Below are 24,090 nucleotides of genomic sequence, written 5' to 3'. Positions count from 1 at the left end.
GTGTTATGGCAGTGCTTACCAGCCTGGAAAACCCGACATCCTAAAGTTATCTTCGAAATGAATAAATGAATACATTTTTGTTGGTGGTGGTTTCTTTTGATGTTTTTTTTTTTTCTTTCCCCCTGGACTACATAATGGCTGAAGAAGCACAGTCCTTCAAATCATGGTCATACCTAACCTGAAACCATTCTTATTTGGAATAAAATACCATGATTACATCCTCTTAGAGTTAAAATATATTGATACAAAGACAGGTACTCATGCACAAACATTAAGACACTCAGCCAAGTACTCAGATTATAGTGCTGCTTACATCTAAACCATGTAGAATACTCCATAAACAAAAGAAATGGCGATCTGAGGAAATTTCTAGCTTCACCAGAAGAAGAAACAGAACAGGATATACCTTAAATGTGCAAAGGCACAAAAATTAAGATATCAGGAATTCTGAGATATCATCAGTGCAGTTTGGGCTGGAGAGAGATTTAGCTCCTCTAAGTGCAGACACCTGATCTTGAGATCTTCATCCGTAGGTGTGCTCAGCCCTAACCCATGAGAAACTCATCATACCCTAAGGTTGTGTTTTGTTATCTAACCGTGCACTTAGAAGAATTCTACAGAATCATGAAGCAAAATGACAGTCTCCTGAACAGAAGGATATAATTTCTTTTAAGACCAGTCTCATACTATAGGAAAAAAATAGAAAATATAATCCAACTTCAAATAAACCCTGTTTGAGAGACAGTATGTTTACTTTCCCTGTAAACCATAACATTTTTATATCTACCGTAAACCACGTACACCAACATCTTCAAGACACACAAAGCATCATAGAAGCTTGACGTATATTGCTAGCACACACTTGAGCTACGGAACATGAAAAGAACTAACACCTTCAAATATCTCTGTTCTCCAACATCTACGAAGATTATAACACAGAGTATCCTAAACCCAGTAATCGATCCCTGCAGTCCGCCTTCATTATCTTAATTTGCTGAGCTGTGTACCTGCATTATGATACAACCTTCAGGAAGGCAATCATATGTTGTTTCTCCTACATAACTTTGCCTACCACACAAAAGCCAACAGTGACTTATAAAAATGGTTCTCTTGGATACAGAAAATATTCCAGCAACTATAAGCGATTTTAAACATAGATATCTTGTTGCAACCTTGTTCCTTGATAATAAAGAATCTACAAAATTAAACATGAATTTTTCTCCCATCATCACTTGTTAGAGGAAGAAAAGAAAAAAAATAGGAGAGATAAGTAAGAATATATGAAAGTATAATATTGAAATACACACAACTTCTCCCCACATAATGAGGAAAATCACACAAAATACTTACAATGTTATAACTTTTATCCCTGTTTGAAAGAACTAATCTTCTACAGCAGTGTATCAGATGTGACTTGTTCAGTCCATCTGTAATGTACTTAAAAGAACCATTAAATGGAATAGACAGATTTTAAAAAGAGGCTGGAACGTGTCTATGTAGGCAGCTGTAGAAGTGGTGAGAATCACAAGTGCCTGACCATTTGCAAAGCCAAGCCCTTTCAGCTCCTGGCCCTACCAGTGCAAGGCTGATGACAGCTTTACCTCCCATGCACCACATGCTTCCTGGGTGTTCTGGAGAGCACGCTGCAGTGACATGGCTGTCACACCTCCCTGTGAAGCAGCAAGATGTGCCGTGCCACCCCCTGCTATGCCTCCCATCTGGGCACCTGGGGAACCTGCAGGGAAATGCCTCCTCACTGACATGTGCAAACCTTGGAGGCTGCAACCTCAGCTGCAATACTTAACACAACGTTACCTTATGAAAAAAAAAAAAACATGAAAAGCCAATAAAAAGATTTCTGAGCTCCTGTCCCAGTATTCGATTAATCAGTGTAAGTATGACTACTGACATAAAATATACCAGAAACAACTTAAACATGCTCACCTGTGAAATTTTAACGAAACCAGGCACATTTTTAGGGGGCATTAGTGCTATATTACAGCTTGTTATCTTACAAATAACCTTCAGAAAGATAACAGCTGAGTTGAAAAAAAACAAAACAACAACAAAACATACAAAACCCAACCTATCGCTTAGAAGCAATACGAATAACAAAAACTCACTGCAACGCAGCACTTTTTCCTAAAGCAATGTTTCTACAAGCCAAGCAGCACAGTAGCCAAAAACACAGTTTATAAATCACAGCACATCAAAATAATTGAGGATTTTTGTTCAGGGTTATAGACAGATTTTTAGAACTCCAGTTTCACTAGAAAAGATCTTTGCTTGATTCTGCCTCTATGAGATTCTTTCCCCCACAACGTTCTCTGAGCTAAGTTTTGTCTTCCACTTTGGCAAGTCAGTTTGAGCTGTTTTCCTGTTGTATTTCTTTGCTACATACACTGATGCTCAGAGCAGCGATTCATGACAGCAGAAGACAGCAGCACAGCAGATGCCTGTCTTCAGCACGCTCCACACCAGATGCATGATTTCTCTTTTCTTAAATGTGTATAAGAAGGAAAAAATGAATATTTTGGTTCCAGCAACAAAATTGTTCTTGAGTAGAACTTACTCCTTGCATTGTTCTAAAAACACTTTAACTTTCATCATCCTAATAAATTAACAAGAAAAGACATCTCTGTTGCAATCATGTTATGTAAACATCTCACCGATATAGATATATCATTAGATTATATTTTAAGCTCCCATATGTCACTAGAATTCATGCTGAAACAACCTTACAATGCAATCTTTATGACAGATTTCTGTGGATTAACCAGTTTCCAGTTTTCTCTGACGTTTTGTTAAAACTTTAATACTCTAAGCATTGCTGTTTGACATGCTTTCTTCCATTACTTTTGCCAAGCACGAGCATATGTTACAAAACAGTAAATGCTGCTCTTTGATTTAGGACTTTTAGCTAGAAAAATACTTCACACCAATACTGTCTATTAGTTTCAAAGTACAAAGTGGAAGAATTCTTTATTTTATTCATGTGACTTTTCTTCCACATGTTCTGTTAGTTTTATCAAAACTAACAGGGACCTGTTACAGTTAATCAAATGGAAGTCAATTCCTAACAATTAAGGAACAAGACAGAACATAGTTCAAAAAGGAGAGGAATAAAGTCATGATATACGAGGACAGAAGACAGACAGCCTCTTCCCACTATCCGAGCGTAGACTACAGATCATATGCTGCACAACTGCACTTGCAGGGGATGCTTCTGGCATATCCACGTTTGACAAAATAGTATTATTCCACCATATTAAGGGAGAAACATTTTTCTTGTCAAATGTTAGGCTAAAGAGACACAATTCTTGGATGTGAAACAATGGATAAAGAGAAATCACGCAGTGTGAAAAATCCAAACTTTCACTTCTATATATTCATCTGAAAAATCCTAGAAAGACTTTCTGTAATACAGGATCTTTAAGATACAGATTGCTATCCTCTCTTCTCCTTACCTTGTTTTGTAAATAGAAGTGGAATCACATCACCATTTCTTTTTCACACAACTCTCCTTTGGAACACTAGGACCAGCTACAAGTAATACCTGATTAGAATACGCCCCAAGAATTTTGTATGTTAAGTAGTAATAGGAAAAGAGACAAAAAAGAGCATTAAAAAAAAAAAATCTAATTACTTTCAAAGCAAAATACTGGAAGCAAAACAAGTTCAACAGAAATATATTAAAACCTAAGCAATAACACAGAACATTGCCAACTTCTTGAACAAGTAAAGGCAGGAATACCGAGAAACTGAAGTTGCTCAACACCTAGCAATGCCAATGTTAGTTCCAGAGGACATTAAACAAAAGCCTTCCATCAAGTATATGTTTCCTAGATTATAATATCATATGTTTTAATGAGCTTTTCATTTTACTGTCAAAAGCAAAAGAAACAATGAGTAAAACCCACAGTGTAATGGAATCAGATCATATCTACAGCTGATTATTTTTCTACAGGAAAAAAAACACAAGTACTCATCCCCTCTTTAAGCTGTTTTCTGAGCACAGAAATCACACACGTGAGGTAATTCAGACATACTACTTATCTTCCAGGGCTATTTTAAAAGAATACTCAATTTACAGAATCTGATCCTGTGAACCTCAACGTGTTCTACAGCTGCAAATCCCCAAAGACTTATGCATACTTCAGTATTGCCCAACACAACAGTGAAACATTTATTGTTACTGATCTTCGCATCTCAGGAGGAAATCTGCATCATCACGTGTAGAAAGTGCAGAAGACAGATCTGGCAAACAGATCAAAACTACGTCTACAACTTATAAGAGATCTCTGCTTATACAGAATCACTGCAATCTATGGTAACCTCCCAGGGTTACTTTAACCATTTTGTTTGGGGTTTCTCTTCTTTTGCTGTTATATTCATTCCTCACACCGACAAGGGGTTGACATCTACCTAGTCCCTTCCCAGTTCTGAGGTGCCACTGGTATGTGTAAAATTTGGAATTTCATATCTGCAGGCCACCTCTCCAGCTAGCTGAGATCCTTTAAAACCTAATTCTGTCCTTCAAGCTGCTTAAAGGTTTAGACATGTTTCATTATTTTCAGATCATTAATGAAAACACTGAAGATGGACTTGATTCAAAATTGTTTCCCTCCAGTAAACTCCATAATCATGTTCTCTGTGCTATTTTCCAAATGTGGTTCCCTCTGATCTGTATTTTCCCACATTGTTTGTAAGAAAGTCATTTGAGTCAATGTCGGCAACCTTATTAATGTCAAAATATAGGACATCTACTGCCTCCAGCAAACTACTCTGCTGTTCAGAAGTGGTCTAGGCACCACCACATGGGATCTACTCAAGAAAAGGAATGCTAGGTTCAAAAATGAAAAGACAGTCACACAAATAGGAAATATTTGTGCTGTAGGGAACGGTAGAAAAAAAGGATACACCTAACCTGCTTTGCAGACTTCAGTTTAAAAAATAATAATTGAACAAATCGGTCTGTTGCTCATTTAAAATCATCAGCATTTCCAGCTCTTACTGTGAGTGCCAGGAGGTGATTTTTCTCTGTAGGCTGTGCCTTTAATGGTGCCGCTGTGCTGGAAGCAGACTCAAGGTCTCCTCAGTTGGCAGCAGAGAGAGCAAGATCTCACTGCGTTGCCAGCTTTGCAACTACTCTGGTGCATGCTTTGTTAAACATGGTTTTGAAAAAGGTGAACAATCCCATTTTGACATAAGAATTTAGAAAACAAATAATCATAGGTTCAGCAGGAAACCATCAGCAGTCAGATCGCTTTCATTCTCCCTAACGTGGCATGGTAGAGGCACAGAATGCACAGCTCTTCATATTTGCACCAGAGCTGGGCCAAGATATATCACTAAATTAAGCAAGGAAAAATCTAGGAATATCCTTCCTGAGTGGAGTGTGTCTTACTAATGCACTTAAGAGGTACGTACAGAAAAGTGTATTTATATATATATGTGTGTGTTTATTCCTACAGAAGAAAATGGTGATAGAAAACAAGTACAATCAGAAATCCAGACAGCCTAGAATCATTTATATGGCAAAATCCTATGAGTAAAACACCCAATAAAAAGTTTCAGATTTGTTCAAACATTGATGTGGACATGCTTCACAAAACATTTAATACGCTTCAAGTTATGGTATAGATCTTAAGGAATTAAAGTAACAGGTTACTGTTAATTAAAGAACAGGTCTAGGAATAACATGGGAACATGAGAAAAATCAACTTGGTTTACAACAGATGGACAAAATCAGCTTAGCTAGTGCTATTCTGACATCCTGACATTGCAGGATTTACTACCAAATTCACTGGCTGTGAGTCGATAAGAACTTCATAGAAGTTTGCAAGAATCTAGATGCTTTAAGAGTGACGGGAGTTTCACAGATATGTTGTAAGGTATTTTTTGTTGCTAAAGAGGCTTGTGATTACTCCAGTTTTCTCTTATACCTGAGAAAGCTGGTCAAGTCAACTGCTCCTCTGCATGCAGTAGGTTGGGGATTAAATAATCAAGAACAGGTTTTCTTGGTAATTCTGAGGTTCTACGCCTAGAACTTTAGAGATTCTTTAACAAAAGAGATGGAGAAATTAACACCAGACACGTAAAAAGAAAGGGACTCAATTTAAAAAGTAAACCTGGGATCAGAGAAAAAAACAGTTACAAAACAATGGAAGGGAAACATGCAGGGCACTGAAGCAGAAAATCTGCAGTAAGATCCTAAAAAGCACTTTTTGAGTGTTAGGAATGCAGTAATGAAGCATAAATACAAGAAAAAAGACAAATGAAGGAAAATTCCTGCTTGTTATAAAGGAATTATGACAGTGGGCTATAAAAACACAGGTTTAATACTTTATTTTATATATAAATTATCAGTTTTCACTTGTTTTTGGCAATCTCAACCATAGGTCATCTTTAAATTGATTGGGCTAGTCTTTTGAGATGCTTGCTTTTATTCATGCTCAAAAGAGGGAGTACTCTCTGAGGATGTAAGGCATCAACTCCAATAGGACTGCTTTTCTTTCTTAAAATAGCCTTGGAGTAACAGAACATTTTTTTCCCACTTTTTATTACCACAAGTTTTCAGATAAGTTCTGTAGTGCATAAGGATAGGTAAAAATGGATGAGGAATGAACCTATGTCCTACAGATGAAATACTAAACCATTACCAAGATTTATGGAAGTGCATTCATGCTTTCATAAACCAGTATATCTATCCTTGCAAAACAGGTATTTCAGAAATTTCACATACACATCTCTCTACACTAGCCTGAACAAGTGGAAATGCAAAAATATGTAACTGAGCTGCAGACACCCAGTCAATAAGGTACAATAATTTCCTCATCCAAAAGAAAGTTATGGGGAAAGAGAACTGAAGTTATATTTTTGTTCAACAAAACTGCTACATTTATTCTGAAAACCAAACGAAATAGTTTTATAAATTATTACTTATTTTTTGCTTTTCTTCCCTTAACTGTAATGCTGTATTTTCAAATGTGGTTATGTTGATCCATTTGGAAATGTTGGGAAGAATTTCATGTTGCATACATTGAGGCACTGATGCTAAAAGCTGTGAACCTACTTATATAGCCAGTGTAGATGTATCCCTTTGAGGATGATACGTAGCACCAAGAAGTGCTTTCTCCAGCAGGAAGTTAAAAGTTCAACTTTGACTCTAATGTTAAATATCTGGAAGAGAACTTAAAAGTTCCTCTCCGAACAGACGGTACAAGAAAAAATATCATTTACACACTAAAGCACACTGACGACAGCAGAATGCTCCTACAGGAAAACCTTAATACCCTGATTTAGATGTCAGTATCTTCCCATTCTTATACAAGTGTTTGGAATAGAACTGTATTTGTGAAAGGCTGTAGTTGTCATCACACACAAACAATAATACGTATTACAAAAAACATTCAGCTCATGAAATGTACTTTAAGACCATTTGTTCCAGTTGCAATGTCTTTAGATGGGGACATCTTTTATATAAATACAGTAAAAGCTCACCCTTAATTATTGTTTACTTGGGTCAGATTTTTATAACTTTTGGACCTTATTGGACTGCACCTCTATACCATCCACTTCATCCATACTGAATGGAAAACTACACTAGTATGTAAGTAAAATCAAAACTTTAAAGCTCCATGTACACTGTAGAAAATAACACTGAATTACTGTTAGGTTCTCCTTTTTGCAGAGAGTCGCAGTGCAGTGGACAGATACTGATTACCAAGGGGCTGAAAATAGTCCAGGTTAAAGAATGCAGATCTCCACATCAGTTCATCTGTCCTTCTTCTCTGACTCTGTAAGAAGAGATGCACACAATCTGCTAATTATCTTCTTCTGTGCAACCAATTCTGATATTTTGCTCAGATATTTTTAATGTATACTTTGATATTTTTATCACGATTGGAAAAATAATTTAGATAAGGAAAGCTCTAACTAAGAGGCTTGCCTACTCATCATCTTCATAATTATTTAAGGCTTACATTTATCCTTCCTTTGGAAACAGCGAGAATTACTCACCAGGGATGATAGCACTTGAGCTGATAGCTGAGCTTACTTCCTCGAAGGTCAGACACCTTCTGAAATATCCAATATTCATGAGAAAATTAGAAAATTTGGAGATATATTTCTCATAACTGCAAGATAGGCCTTTAAGAGCAACACATAAAGAAGGTATTATCTCCTTTCTAACAGACTGAGCTCATTTTTGGCTGGTCAAGTGGCCTCATGTTAACTCATGATCATGTGGAACCAACAATGCTATGTTTTCAGTCCCAGCTGGAGTCTCCCCAGTGAGCTTTACTCTACCTTCTGGCTAAAATACTTTCTACAATCATCCAAATCCCTGAAGGGAAAAAGGGATTTAAAAAAAGAAAAACAAAACACATAAACAAGCAGCTGCTCTAGGTTGCCTAAATCCCTGTATTTAAAGAAAACATGCTGCATTCAAAAGGACTGTATTTTCCCTATAGGAGCAAATCATTTCACAAAATCACAAGGTTTCTGTATAACCTGGTATCATGCTAGTATCCAAAACACCTATCTTAATACCGCCGTATTAATTCAAGATGATGCTTTTCTATTCTTTACTGTTTGGTTTTTCCATGGTCAGAACAGCTAAACTCATTTGGAGGTGTTGGCTTATACTCTAGCAGGAGCAACTGCTCTTGCCTTCTCAAGAGAGATCTTTCCTCTGACAATGGCATATTTCATACCCAGGAAAAAAAAAAATCATGAGAAATTCCAGCATGACTCCAGGCATCAAATCTTACTTAAATGTATCATTAATATCACTTCATAATAAAGACAATAAATCAGATACTAACACACAGAAATTCTGCCCTTTGTTCGCAACTGGGTTTGAAGAAACACCGAACTAGAGTCACCTAAAAGACATCCAGCCATCAAATCCCTGAGGAGATTCCAGAGAGCCACTGTACAATGACAATGGCTACATTTTGCTAATCTCAATCTCAAACTTCAAGAAAAGTGGAATTACATGATCATTTTTACTATTCTGGAGCCCATGACAAAACATGTCTCCATCATATGTCCAGATCTTCTCTGTTATGTCTCAGCACAACATTTTTCCATTAAACATACTGACACGGAAAGGTATTATGGCTGATTTCATCCACTTCTAAGACAAAATACCAAACTGTTTATACATTTCATAGGCAGTGTCTGAAACATTCCTTGACTTAGCACACCACCTTGTAAACCAGTAATTCCCAGACCTCTTCACAGCCCCCAACTTTAGTTCACCTTCAGAGTTATTTTGTGACCCAAATCTGTTCTTGTTATGTGCCAGCTGTAAAAAAGGCAAGATTAATACAGTTCCCACATGTGCTTTTGTAACAAGCAATCAATTTTAAGATATTTTCTAAGTACGAGACCATCGTTAAGATGTCTGTTCATATATGGCTATTAAAAGAAAGAAAATCATCTTTAAGTGATAGTTACACTCGTGTACCTACGATTTAATGTTCAGGAAAAAAGGATGGACATGCCATTTACAACAGACATAATTACCTAATTTATCAAGCATATTCTTGGTATCCCTTAAGACCAAAAGCAAACTGGCATCAAGCCACAGAACAGTGTGGCCCTGAATATAGTCTCAAGGCCAAATAAGAGTTAGTACACGTGCCAATGTTTGCAAAAAGAAGCACACTGCTCAATTATGCGAAGGCAGATCTTCAAAGAAGAAAGATGACTAGAAGTCTGTACATGCATCACTCCATAGCATAAATTGATAATGATGTGCACAGTGTCTCTCTTCCAAAATAAAAAGAGGAAATTTTGAGTTGGAATATAAATAAATAGAAAAAATTATGGAATTCCAATCTTGGCAGACTTAAAAGTTTCCCATGTTTTACTATGTTTAGAATTCCTTCATATACATAGTGAAGCACACAGATAACAGGTAAAATCTCAAGTTTTATTTTTTTAAGGAAGTCAAAATATTTATCAAGTAATTTTATAATGAAAGTAAGTTTTCCATACCCATACAATCAATTCAATAGCATTACAAGCAGTACAGGAAACGTCACTGTATAGCACAAACGCAAGGCTATAGTAACAAATTTTAGGGTACAATAAGAATTTTAGACATACAGCAAGTTGTACATTTTTCTGTCCTCAGAGAAAACAGTAAAACCCCCTTTAATCCTTTCCATAACTGAAAAGAAAAAAAACAACCAACAAACAAAACAGAAATGAACAGAAGCTCATCTTGGCAAGCAAGAGAACAAACTTTGATAAGAACCTAGTTATGTTTTTCAGGAGAAAACTATCATGCATTTACCTAATAAGACTGTAGGTCTCTATAGACTTGCAGAAGGTTGCTCCTGAAACCTGAAAGAAAAAGAATACTCATTAGTACATGCACACGGGACCACTAACACCAAGTAAGCCACAGCAAAGTGGGAAACTTACAGTGTAAAAGCATTAGGCTTACGGTGTTATCCATTCCTTTGATGCTTATCTGCTGCCATGTATACTGTGCTAGTTGTATAAGAATAACGAGAAGGCTCTTGGCATTGATGACATCCCTAGGACCATTCTGACTGACTTACTGGTATTACGGATGATGTCATTCATTTTGGCTCTGCATAGAAAAGAAGATAGACAGGAACGATCGGTAAACAGAAAAAAAAAAACAAAAAAACAATCTACTGTTGTGTTCTTTGACCCTTTACAGAATTCCGCCAAAACAGTGACAGAAAACCTCTCAGGTAGCAGGTTACAGGGGCTCAGATAGTACTACTACTACTACTAATAAATAGAAACTGAATTCACAAGCAAAACGTAACTTACCAGCATTTCAGTCTCAGGTTGTCCGTGTAACATTTTGATAAATGTCAGTCTTCCAGAAGTGAGTTGTTCAAAAGATGTGATCGTTCCAGGCTGTAGTGAGGAAGAAAATTCCTGCTTTCTTGGAGAGCACCAGATGTGTACAGATGAGCTCCTGTATGGTAAAATATGTGTACCTACTGTGCTTCAATGAAGCTAGTTCTTGTAGCAGCCCACAAGTCTTTGCCTTGAAAAAGGCCGTGCCTGTTATTGATCACGTATACATTTCTAATATGTGCTGACTGTCAGTTAACCATCTCAGAGAATAGAATGAGATCCAAGATTTTACCAGGAAATAATTTTATTGGGTTATTCAGAAACCATCAAATCCTTGGATAATCATCTTTCACAAATCAATAAAATAAGATGGATGCAGCAAGGTATTTAATTCCATTCATGACAACTGCAGATTACTACTGAAAGATATTTCCAATATTGCGTAATCTTATCCAGAGCACTGTACTTTCACACATAGCGTCAAAGTGGAAAGGTATATTTTTATGTCTTAAAACTGACTTCCATCAATTCCTTGTTCCTTTCTTTTTGTTTTTCCTGCTATGTTGCTCTCTAACCATATAAGATTTTTGCCCAGGCTCACATAACTTCTCAAATTCTTGTTACATCAGCCACAAGAGGAGCCAAAGTCATATGATATTGAATACAGGTAGCCAATTGTTCTGCTGATGAAGAGTATAAATATGACATACCACAAATTTCAAAGCTATAAATATATTTGCAATACATTCCTGCAGAACAGGCTATCCATACCTGCACTCCATGCACAATGAAGATGACTTATACATTGTGCAGCTGCAAAACACAAAAAAATTGCCTTTTAAATACACATACAATAGAAACTTTTTACCCAGTCAGATGTTCTCCTGAAATTTCTCATTATTCCAGAGTAAAAGAATCCTTATTTTGAGAAATTTTAAATCATAACAAGATTCAGAATATTCCCACATTAAAGGAGAAAGGAAGACTCGGGGAACTACAGGGCGGTGAGTCTCACCTTTGTGTCTCGGAAGATCATGGAGTGTATCCTCCTGGAATAGATGATAAAGCATATGCGAGATGAGATGATCCAAGAGAGCCAGCACGGCTCCGCCAAGGGCAGATTGTGCCTGACCAATCTGGTGGTCTCCTGTGATGGAGTGATGGCACTGACCGATGAAGGAAGAGGAACTGATGTCATGTACCCGGACTTGGGCAAGGCCTTTAACATGGTCCTGCACCACATCCTCACCTCTACATTGGAAAGATACAAATTTGATGGGGTGAACTCTTCAGTGGATAAAGAATTGGTTGGATGATTGTAGCCAGGGAAGTGCTGTCAACAGCTGTGTGTGCAGATGGAGACCAGTTATGAATATTGTCTCTCAGTGGTCCGTCCTAAAACCACTGCTCTTCAGCACCTTTATCAACAACATAATCAGAGGGACTAGGTGTACCCACAGAGGTTTGCTGGTGATGCTAAGCTGAGTGGTGGAGTTGACACAGTAGAAGGGAGAGATGCCATCCAGAGGGATCTGGACATGCTCAAAAAGTGGCACTCAAGAGTCTAATGAGGTTTAACAGAACCAAGTGCAAGATGTTACACATGGATTGAGACAATTCCAGATACAAGTATAGACTGGGAGAAAAAACTCCTTGAGAATAGCCCTGCAGAGAAGGACTTGCAGGACATGAGCCAGCAGTGTGCCCTCGCAGCCCAGAAGGCCAACAGTATCATGGTCTGCATCAACAGAGGGGTGGCAGCAGGGGGAGAGAAGAGACTTACCCAACCCCCTCCCACCCCCCCCCCCCCCCCCAGTGTCTGCCCTTGTGAGGCCCCACTTGGAGTACTGTGTCCAGGACTGGGGCCCCCAGCACAAGAAGGATGTGGAGCTGTTGGAGCAGGTTCAGAGTAGGGTAATGAAGATGACCAAATGGCTACAGCACCTGTCCTATAGATTGAGGGAGGTAGGTTTGTTTAGCTTGGAGAAGAGAAAGCTCTCGGACGACCTCAATGGGGCCTTCCAATACTTAAAGGGAGCTTACTAGCAGCAGAAGAACCAATTTTTTACACAGTCTGATAGTGACAGGACAAGGGGGAATGGCTTTAAACTAAAAGAGGGGAGATTTAGGTTAGGTGTTAGGAACAAATTTTTACTCAGAGGGTGGTGAGATGCTGGAACAGGCTGCTCAGAGAGGTTGTGGGTGCCCCATCACTGGAGGCATTCAAGGCCAGGTTGGATGAGATCCTGGTCAGCCTCATCTAGTGGTTGGCACTTTCTACAGTTGCAATGAAACATCTCCACTTTTAAAAAGGTCAGACACTGGAACAGGTTGCCTAGAGCAGTTTTCCATTCTCCATCTTTCGAGATTTTCAAGACTAGATTGAACAGAATACTGAGCAACATAGTCTGATCTCAAACTTGACCCTGTTTTGAGCAGGAGGTTGGACTAGAGACCCCTTTGTGTCCCTTCCATCTTAAATTACTCCAGAGATCTTGAAATATAAGCATATTTTAATAATCTGCTTAATGACTTCTCTTTCCCTCTATTAAAAATGACATTGAAAACAACAGACCTAAATTATGAGCCTAAACAAGCAAACAAAAAAACAAAAAGAATCCCAACAAATAAACCTATCCTTTGATAAACAAAACATAAATGATTGAAACTATGTTTTTATGATTCTCTCAACTAATAAGATATGCATTCCTAGATATATATATATTTTTTACGAAACATATTTTTGATGAAACTTCCAGTAATAAAGAACAGTCTTTGCATTGAATTTTGACACATATCATGACTACGTATGAAGTACTTCTAATGCAGCTTATTTCTTATACTTACTTCTCTCAAACAAATCACTGGTCAGTAAAAAATATCTATCTGAAATATGTGATGGTATAACAGAGATCCTACTGCTCACTTCAGAAAAAAAGCGAGTATTTACCTTGAAAAATTCATACCTTCTGGAAACAGGGCTGTAAAATGTCATAACCATTATCTCTGTAGTCTTCTAGATTATTTATTGTATGCAGAATTATCAGAGAAGCTGCTAGAATGACATTCTACAGATGGTTTCATAGACATTTAGTTTTTCCAGACCCTTTAGCAAATGAAATTGGTTTTTCTGAAAATGGGTCCTTTTTGTTTCCAGTATCCCTTGATAAAACACACTTTTAAGTGAAATAGGAAAAATATATCACAGCTCAGACTAGTTAGGAAAGGCAAAATGCTTTAGAAGTTTTAGAACCATTTGCCTTTTGTCTCTAACTTTTTATGATTCTATATAGTTTCTACATTTATCAGTGGAATGATATAAAAGTGAGCTTCAAGCTATGAATTTCTTTGTGGAAAACTACATTGCCTATATTGTCCTTGCTGATAAGTATAAGTTGGATATTAGATTGCTTTTTAAATTTAACTCCAGATTGCTTCAAAGCATTAAGAAGCTGGTACAGAATTTCTGTATCATTCTTTGTTCATTTGGAAACTGTACACCCTCTCATTTTTGTTATGAGAGCTTCCAAGACGTAGACTGCTGTAAGGATGTACTAAGAAATAAAGAAAATAAAATATAGTACCTCCTTATAGAGTAACCATAATGTAATAGGAAAAATACACCTGTGATGTTACTTGAATTCCTGTCTGAAAAGCCTGACCAAAGTCCCCAGTGGTTGTTATTCATACTCACTTATCAAAACACTGCAAAGAGTGGTTCACTTCCATAGAACCTTCCCCAGTCATATGGCACTGATGGTTAGTCTAAAGTTCCTTTCCTTCTTCATACTAGTCAGAAGAATCATGTACTGTTTTTGTTGGTACTTTTTTTTAGCCCTTACTGAATCACTCCAGCTACACACGGGAGTCACAGATCACCTCATCATTGTCAGTATGCATTACACCATTAAAATGAAACCTCTTTTATTCTCTTCTTGATATCTTAAAATGAAATTACTATGGACAAATAAAGGCTGTAGTACCTGTCCCAAGGAATCCACATTACAATCCAAATTAAGACATCTCAACATGCAGATGATAATCAAGAAGGAAAAAAGGTGCGCTTTGATAATGAGGTCAACTTCTACTCATAGAGGCATGTTATCCTGTACAATGCCTACTACGCAAAAAAATACTTAGCTGAAGAGACAAAGGGGACATGCTAAGTTTGATAAATGAAAAGAATAATACAATGAACCACTATTTAGATTCTGATATTCAGTGGCCCAAACATCATGTACTCAGCTTTCCACTTACCATGTAAATATTGGAAGTGATGTGTTCCCTTGGTAGCCTCCCCTGCTGAACATCCTGTTTCCTCAGGAACAGCAGAGCCTCTTGCTCAGCATCAGGCACATCCACCTCTAACCCAAAAGACGTTGCCTGGTCGTCTCCTGGAGTTCTACTCTTTGTCGCAAGTGACCTGATTATAGCTTTGATTGATGGCCAGAGCAACCATCTGCAAAGTACTTCAACAAGAAGCATCTTCAATTTCTTTTCAGTGCCTTGAACGTGCTTATAAGGTCACCTTCAGCACACAAAAATTAGTTCTCTTTTTTTTTTGTGATGAGCATTTAGAGAGTCTGATTAGAAAGTGTTTTATAATAGGCTATACAGACACTGGGAGGAATGATATTCTTTCACCATGGTTCTTCCAGTCTTTCTCTACATTGTTACCCAACGGAAGTTTTTAACCGATCTTATTTAGCATGCTTCTCTGGCATTTCTGGCATCATACTGAAAAAAAAAAAATTCAATCTGAAAGGTATTTCTGATCAAAACATCCCTGGCTGTTAAGTAAATGTCTCCAAAACAATCGTTCTTCATTCATCACCAAAGCAGTCCTTCCTCCCCTCCTGTACAAGTTGTTCTAATGCTGCCATTTTTCCTGGTTTCAAGTGCCCTGTTTGCTTTGGCATCAGACAGTAGGCCTTGAATTTCTTTTTAATGCCACATCTTTAACACACTGTGGAAAATGTTTCTGGGAATACATTTCTACAAAGAAACTCAGAGTGTTCTTGTTTATTCAAAAGCAATAAAGAAACGTAAAATATCATTGTCACACAGCAGGCGTATTCTGAATTATACTCCAATATAACATAAATATAGCTGTGCCAAACACATTATGAAATGAGAGAAAAAAGAACTAAAGTGAACTTTAATGTCTTTTTATGTCACTATGTAATTAAAACTGACAGAAGTCCAAATTTACCAGATGAATGTAGAATAATTACATTTGAAAACACTCAAATCACAATCATCTCTCTCTGTAACGCTAAAGAAGGTGCAACATGATATTTTATTTACGTTTATGAATACAAGCCAGTGTTCTGCAAACTTCCCAGTACTTCTTTTTGCCTTTTAGCTCCCCCTAGTCTTTTAACTGATTTGCTAAGGAATTCCTTTCAATAGTTACAAATTCAGAAAAGCAGGAGATAGCAGGAAAAATTTTTCAAGAACATCATCAGAAACTCAACTAATCTTCAACCTACAACAGCTGAGATAGGAAGCAAAAAGGTCAATATACAAGTAATAAAGAACAAGATCTCTGCTGTCTCCAAGTTGTGAATCCAAGAACTGAATGCAGAGAAAAGTTGATTTCCTTCTGGTATTATAAACCTGCTACTTAGTGTGTTGGGAAATAAGAAAAGAAAGGGAGGGTGGATAGATTACACCATTATAGAAAAGACATTGTAAAAGTTTAGAAGTGTATTAGGAAAACCAAACATTCTACGTATTTTGGCCCCGTTTACATCTGAGCAAAGCAAAAATAATCAGAGAGAAACAAACTACCCTCACACTAAAGAAAAAGAAAAAAAGAAAAAAGAAAAAAACAGATTCCAGCTCTCAAAACTGATATTCTCTAAACCATCAAGGAATATCCTCTCTTATGTTTTCAGCATCTAGTCTCAATACTATAGCAGGTAAAGTGCTGTCTCTTGTACCTTAACAGATTATACAGCCTCTCCCATTTTATATTTTTGCATTAACATAAAACCCTGTTCTGCTGTAATTTCTAGCTTTAGTCTAAATTAGTCTAGATCTGTGGAAATCTAGATTAACAAAAATTGATACTGTCCCCATATTTCAATAACGGCAATCACACATAGAAAAAAAGTAATCCAGGCACCTAAAAAGAAGCCAGACAACTGGCATCAATAATAGGAGTAGTGATGAAGGAAGAAGGGAAAGAATGGAAGGGCATTAGAAACATTAATTAGCATGGAAACGGTATAAGAATCTATCAAAAGGTTTTGAGCCAGATCTTTCTAGCTGACCTTTACTGCCTTTCCAGTCCAAGTACAACTAACCTGTACTTTATCAAAATATTTGATATGGGTCTACCTGTGAGAAGACAATTACTAAATACTGACTAATAATGTGTGAAAAAATGTACTACACTGACAGAATAGCTAATGCTCAGTATAGGGAATGATTGCAAGGTAAGTTTTTCTTTGTTATCATTAATATTTGTTAGTATTTCTGTGTGAAGAAATTTTTGAATGGAAGAAGACCTGCAAGCACTGCACAGACAACAAATAGGAAGAACTGGATAACGTTGAGGTTTGTAGCTAAATTAAGAATGCTGATTTATGTGAAGAGTGTTATAAGATATTAAGTCATGTGTCCTTTGGATATGCAAAAATATTTACACCAAGAGCTAGATCCCACTGCTGTAAGATGGGTTAGGAAGGGAAAACTTACTGTAATGGTCCAGGAAAGGCTGGCATCTACAGAAGTTGAGCAGTTGTGAAAAAAGGCAAAGGTGGCTCTTGGACTACACTGATGGTAAAGAGCAAGGTAAATTCCATAATGCAGTAGAGACTTAATTCAGAATATGGTTTGTGGTACTTGTTATCCTGAAGAAGAATGATAAACTACAGCACCTGCAGAAACTAGTATTTGTTAATTCTGCATTTCTTTTAACATAAAATCACACAATGCTCTTCTATGAGAAAGCTAAAACAGACTGGCGTATGCACATTTTATGATATGAAGCTTATAAGGGGACCACTTTCTTTACATATATTGTAACAGTTAAAGCAGGGCTGAGAAAGACATTAACTTTAAAACAAAATAATTTTTTTTTAAAAAGGACAGCTGACACAAGCAGTGAATATAATTTTGTACCTTCCTGACACAGAATTAAGAGTCTTTCTAACCATCACAAGAAAGCAATGGTGAAAGAAGTGTCCAATAGAACCAGTAGGCCAACAAAATAAGCTACTTTCAGTACGGAGATTATGGAGATTAATCAGTGATTATGACTTGAGTATCTGCATAAAATGACTCAAAGTCACTTTCAGTCTTATTTACTCTACCTACCTACTACCGTTTTCTCTGAAGCAATTTATAAAGATTATACAGATTTTCACCTGGACAGAGTGACATGTATAAAGCGTAATAATTTTCTAAAGCAGCATGAAATTCTTTCAAAGTGTGGTTCAAGCACGACTTCTATCCACATTCTTTAATGACCTTTATTACTGCAATGAAAGGCAGGCCAGCTAAACACAGTATCCTGTTTTAAATCCACTTTACTGCTGTAATGCTACAACTGAGCTAAGAGACAGAGCCACAGAGGAGTTTCCCCATAAGCATCCTAATGGCTATGGGAAATTAAACATCCTCCTTTTCAGTGATATAATGAATACTGTATATTTCATGCCAAGTGCAACAATTTCAAGCATCTCTATAAACGTAAATACAGATGTATAAGCACAAAATTCTCTCACACACTATCAGCATAAAAGGCTGATTTTTAAAGGCTGCAGGTATGGAATTCCAAATCAAATGCCATCAATATAAATGATATAATCAACTGCAAAACACCCAAAGATTTTATCCCTTCTCAAATGAGCGAAGTCTCTCACATTTGATGTTTGTGTGTTTCAGTCTAGAGAAGGGGTGAACTTTAATGATAAAGACTCATTTTGCTTACTACATAAATGTAGATTAAACAGCAGTGTCACAAGTGCAATTCAGGAAGAGGTTCTGATATATCTTTAAATTATGTTAAACGAATGAAAACTAGACCTGAGTTTAAATCACATTCTTAAATGCTTTCTCAATCAGTAAAAAGAAGCTCAAACATACCAAGCTCTTAGCAGACTGCTACACAAGCTACAATCACTTTGTTCACACATACACACAAATGTCCCATACAATCTTTTAAAATACATATGGTATTTTTTTAAATACAGTTTTGTGGACTGTATCTTAACGCCATTACTATTCATTTATGTGCCCCATTCAACTTAATAATAGACTCCATCTGCTACATACAGTTCCCCTGAAAAAGGACATGTATCTTGAAACTGCTGATACGATCTTATTTAGCATCAAGTATTGCACATTTACAACATTGTCTTTATATAAATGAACATGAATTGTTTTGATTTGATGTACTTAGAATCTGCTAAAGATTCAGTGAAAAGAGATTTGAAATTCTATTTCAGAACACAAGTTTTATCTATGTGGATATCTTAGTAGAGACACCAGATATTAAATTGGAATATATAAGAAGTTGTATTGCACACCTGAAAGCTTAAGTACAGAGAGAGGTTAAAAAACAAACAAATCATAACACACCTATTGAAAAGAGAAACCTAACCTTTTGCCATCATTTATAAACGGAAACAAGCTGCAATACAGTTCAGCTGTAAGGGAGGATAAAGAACTGATAATAATCCTCATGCTCCTCATATGAACTCCAACAAGGCATTTGAATGAGACTTTTAAAGCTGAAAATTGTCCATCAAAGCAGAATAACTTTTGCTAATCCTTGTGCCACAAATTACTAATCCATCTGGAGAGCTATTTTTTCGCATGTGTTTACAAGGATCTAAATGTCATCAGACAGAGAGACAACTAGGTTAGTAGCATATAAAATAAATAAATAAATAAATAAATAAACGGAAATAAAAATGTCTGAAGCAGTTGACCAGAGAATAAGTAGGATTTGCAGAAGTACTTACAGCTCTCAATCTCCAGCGTGCAGTTCTGTTCATCCAGCGGATATCTCCGTAGGTCCATCATACAAGCAGCTGTTGTTGTAATTCTAGGAAGGAAAAAGAAGAGCTTGTTACTGCGTCTCATTCCAATCTTTCTTTGACTGCACACTGCTGAAAGAAGAAAATATATTTCTACAGACACTTGCTGATTTTTACTAAAATATTGTGTATGCTGGTTACTTGTAACTGATGCTGTTCCAAAAGGGTTACGCTACTCAGGTGGGCAAGCGGACAGGGTATCCTTCATTAACATTATCACAGTACTGCAAGCATTAATAATCAGAGATCAGTTTATCCTGAAAAAATTCACCATGAATTTGGATAGCATTATTTCTTCCATTTTATACCGACAAAGCCAAAAAAAGGAAGTCTTAAAGGAAGGTAGCAAAAGAAATCAGAGGATGAACAAAGAAAGATGCATACTTCATATCCTGGGTTAATACTCAAACCCCTTCATACGAAACTTAATTATTCTTTCCTTTGTTCCACAGTGCTTTGCAAATTAACCAATACTTTATTTTCACATTAACAAGCAAACATTTTCAGCAACGTTTCCATCAAAGGTTCAGACCACATTTGTGCCTCAACACCAAACCTGGACATGCGTCAAGCATCTCCCTTAGATGTGGAGACAAACATCTGTACTATCAGTAAATCTTGTGTGGATAGATATAACACAGGAATAATCCTAAGCATAATAACACAAATCAAACCACAGTGCTCAGCAGCGTTTTATTAACTGTGTACCTGTAAAGCTTCCTAGTGGGTACACAAAAAACCTTTTTTTCCTCTCCTGAGAACGTGTGTTACCTATAGCAATTAAAAAAAGGCTGCTACTTAGCATCTGCCAATATTCAAAAGAACTATATCCTGCACATACTGCAAGTGGAGCCAAGTGGATATTTGGAGCATTAACAGAGATGTTTCTAGTCCTTCTTCTTTCCCCCTCCATCTGCTAAGAGCCCTTCTCCTCCACAGATACTAAAGCCTGGCAATTTATACAGCCTTCTCAGAGAAACAAAGATTTTCTATATTAGATATTTAGATTGTTCAGTAACTGTTCATAAACTTCTTTTACCCTCTTCAATTTCACTTGATGGACCTCAGTCTTCATCCTTCAATACCTACTCTCCTCCAGAAGCAAGAAGTTACAACTGCTTCAGACAGACAAAATTCACTCCACATTGCCTTCAACAATCCTTTCCACAAGGCACCTAAACAGTATTAAAACAATAAATATTTCTTGTTACTATCCTTACTGCTGAGCCTAACAACATTTTGCTGTCATTCCAGGAAAGAAAAAAAAAAAAAAAAAAGCAGCCCTGTAATTTCAGCAATGGAAAGAACAAGTATCCTTTGTCTCTTCCTGAATGGAAGTCTTCCAACATTTAACTAAAGGAAACTACTGAAGAATACATCCGAGTGTTTAAGTAAGTTCTAAGTGCACAAAACATAGAAATACCAGCCTGGCTGACTACTAAGTTCTCCAATACCTCTCTGCAATTAACACATACTTCCCACTTGAATCTACAAAACCAAGGCCTTAAAAACGAAGGCAAAAACACCATCAGTGCTGTACCCAGAAAAGCATCCATTGATACAGATAGAGGAGCCAAGCACTGTCAATTCTAACCTCCATTCTATAGGACTTAGGGATGCAGCAAATATCACAAAAGGGAGCAAAGGCTGCAGCAAGGATAAAAGTTCTGTAGAAGTATTGTTATCTAATCGTTAAAAGGCACGGTGACTTATCAGAAAGAAGACAATGAAAACAGACAAAAACAAAATAAGCGCAGCAATAAAAATCAGTAGGGCAGAGTTTCAATCAAATCAAAACAGTCATTTACAGTAATGTCTTTAATTGAACTCACTTGCTCGGTCTTATCCATAATGCAAATCCATTGGAAAAAAATAAGAAATCTGTCCTTTCCTCTCTTCACACCTCCTTATATTTTTTTACCCTGACTTTTCTCACCTTTGGAAAATAGAAAGTTACCTTTCATCTTCAAAATTATTCAAGCAACAAAACTGCCTTCTGATAATTTTTAATGGCTTGCAACTCATGGTGAATGGCTAAACAATATTAGTAATGAAAGAGCATGGAAGAATCAGCAACTCGTTATAGTTAGGAATGCTTGAAGCAGGACTACCACCTGCACTCAGAGCAGAGCTGTTTTAATTTTCATAAAAGGATTAGAAATATTTTTTACACAGCATGGGCTAGTGAAAAAATATAGATTTTATTTTCTGTATAATGTAACCTTGAGAACAAACAATAGAGAAAGCCAAAGCTTTACAAAAACAGCACTGTGACTCAACGCACTGCAGTCATTAGGAATGATAACAGACTAACAGTGCTCTCATGGAAACACTGAAATGAAACACGGTACAGAACCGTCTCATACACTAATTTTTCATCTGCTGTCAGAGAAAAACATTGTGATAGTTCATTTTATGATCCTTAACAATGTAAACCAGTCTTCAGTGCAAAGAAATCTGCACCCCAAATATCTTGTAGGGAAAGTGAAGTTGCTGCCAGTAATTCCCAGTAACTCAGGTGACTCTTACTTCAGAGAAAACTGGAAATTTGCCCTTGTCTCCAAACCTTGAGGAGGTTCCATGCACCATAGAACACATAGAAAAACTGGCCCTGCTCTTTCCTTTCTCCTTCAACTTTGGTTGAAGACCATAAGAAACTCTTAAAACACTTAGAACTTAAGAGATGAAAAAAAGTATACTGTCCTGGTAGTGTTAATAATTCTTTTTTCAGTACTAGATAACGGCTATTTTTTCAAAATCTAATATATTTTGTCCTTCCTATAAGTTCAAGTGTGATTTAAATAGCAGAATAGCAACTTAAATAGTTTTGACATCACTGCAGAATAAAGAACATCACTGAGAGAGAGGACAGCCGTGCTACTGATATGTGGAGATGGACAGAACCTTAATTCCTGTTGGAGCTACAGTGTCTCTGCAAAGCTATGGGGAATAAGAAGCAGCACTGCCCTGGAAGGAAGCAGCTCTGACCTATTACAGACAGAGCAGAAATGATGAGTAAGAAGGTGACAATTTCAGATAGCTCCTCCGAGCAGAGTGGTAGTGTGAGAACTGCGTAATGCACTCCCTGCTCCAGCACTGACAGATTGTGACCCTACTGTGTCAAAGACAAAGCAGAAGCCCCGGAAAATACAAGGATTAATTCTTTCTTCAAATGTATGCACACACATTCTGTCAAAGACATTTGTGATTCCGCTTCAGATCTTAAGGCAGAATCTGATTCTCCACTAACAGCTTCAGGACCAATCCAAGAAGCTTGCAAAGAAACCATGCCCCTTAACAGACTGTGGCTCTTCATCATGGACTTCATCAGAGAGTTCTGTGCACACTGACTGGGAATTGCTATCTGTTTCTCTCAGAATCAGCCACTGAAGCCATGTACTGCAGCAACACCCACTAATCACCTCTGCTTCTCGGAAGCAGCCCTGCTGTGTGACAGTTGGAAGCACTGGCAGCAGCAGCAAGCACATCCCATTTCAACTACGTGGCAATCTGGGAAAAAATGTAATGCGATAAATCAATCTCCTGAACAGTAACATTGGATTTTGAACGTGTTTCAAGGTTGTTAGAAACACTAACACATCTAATTTTAAATTAAAACACATTTATTGTTGGTTACAGAGTTTACAGAATTTTTCATTTGCTTATTCACATAAAATAGAATATGATCACAGATTGTTGGCTTTCACAACAGATAAACAAGCAATATTTCTATACAACCATCTTTAAAGCCGAACGTTCAGCTATGATCTTTCAATTTCAAACTGTTCACAGAGTTTCTCATTGTGCTTTAATGTAAAAAAAAAAAAATGTAGAAACAGTTTCATTGGTGTCAATAGCTTAATAATTATTTACTCAGTTTACACAGAAGCTGTAATCACAGAATCACAGAATGGCCTGGGTTGGAAGGGACCTCAAGGATCACGAATCTCCAACCCCCTGCCGGGCAGGGCCACCAACCTCCCCATTTACTAGACCAGGTTGTTCCGGGCCCCATCCAACCTGGCCTTGAACACCTCCAGGGACGGGGCATCCACAACCTCTCTGGGCAGCCCGTTCCAGCACCTCACCACTCTCCTTGTAAAGAACTTCCCCCTAACATCCAACCTAAATCTTCCCTCTTTCAACTTAAAACTGTTCCCCTTTGTCCTGCTGTTATCCACCC

The 24,090-nt window shown here is 37.2% G+C and overlaps 1 protein-coding gene and 1 long non-coding RNA gene across 14 annotated transcripts in view; both read right to left on the bottom strand.

Moving 5' to 3' along the window:
- The window catches only part of GABRB2 (gamma-aminobutyric acid type A receptor beta2 subunit), a 335,870-nt gene that overhangs the window by 45,328 nt on the left and 266,452 nt on the right, over positions 1-24,090 (bottom strand). For all 13 annotated transcript variants that reach the window (XM_046900320.1, XM_040646866.2, XM_046900322.1 and 10 more), the window contains 1 exon segment: positions 19,833-19,915. In XM_046900320.1, the coding sequence (XP_046756276.1) occupies positions 19,833-19,915 (83 nt within the window).
- On the bottom strand, positions 6,409-12,659 carry LOC121106730. The gene is made up of 5 exons (XR_005839587.2): positions 10,822-12,659; positions 10,441-10,612; positions 10,310-10,359; positions 8,023-8,081; positions 6,409-7,799 (listed from the first exon to the last, which is right to left on the bottom strand). It is a non-coding gene; the product is annotated as an uncharacterized LOC121106730 (long non-coding RNA).

Source organism: Gallus gallus, chromosome 13, assembly GCF_016699485.2.
Source record: "Gallus gallus isolate bGalGal1 chromosome 13, bGalGal1.mat.broiler.GRCg7b, whole genome shotgun sequence".
NCBI lineage: Eukaryota > Metazoa > Chordata > Aves > Galliformes > Phasianidae > Gallus > Gallus gallus.
This window is presented reverse-complemented; position numbering and strand designations above follow the sequence as displayed.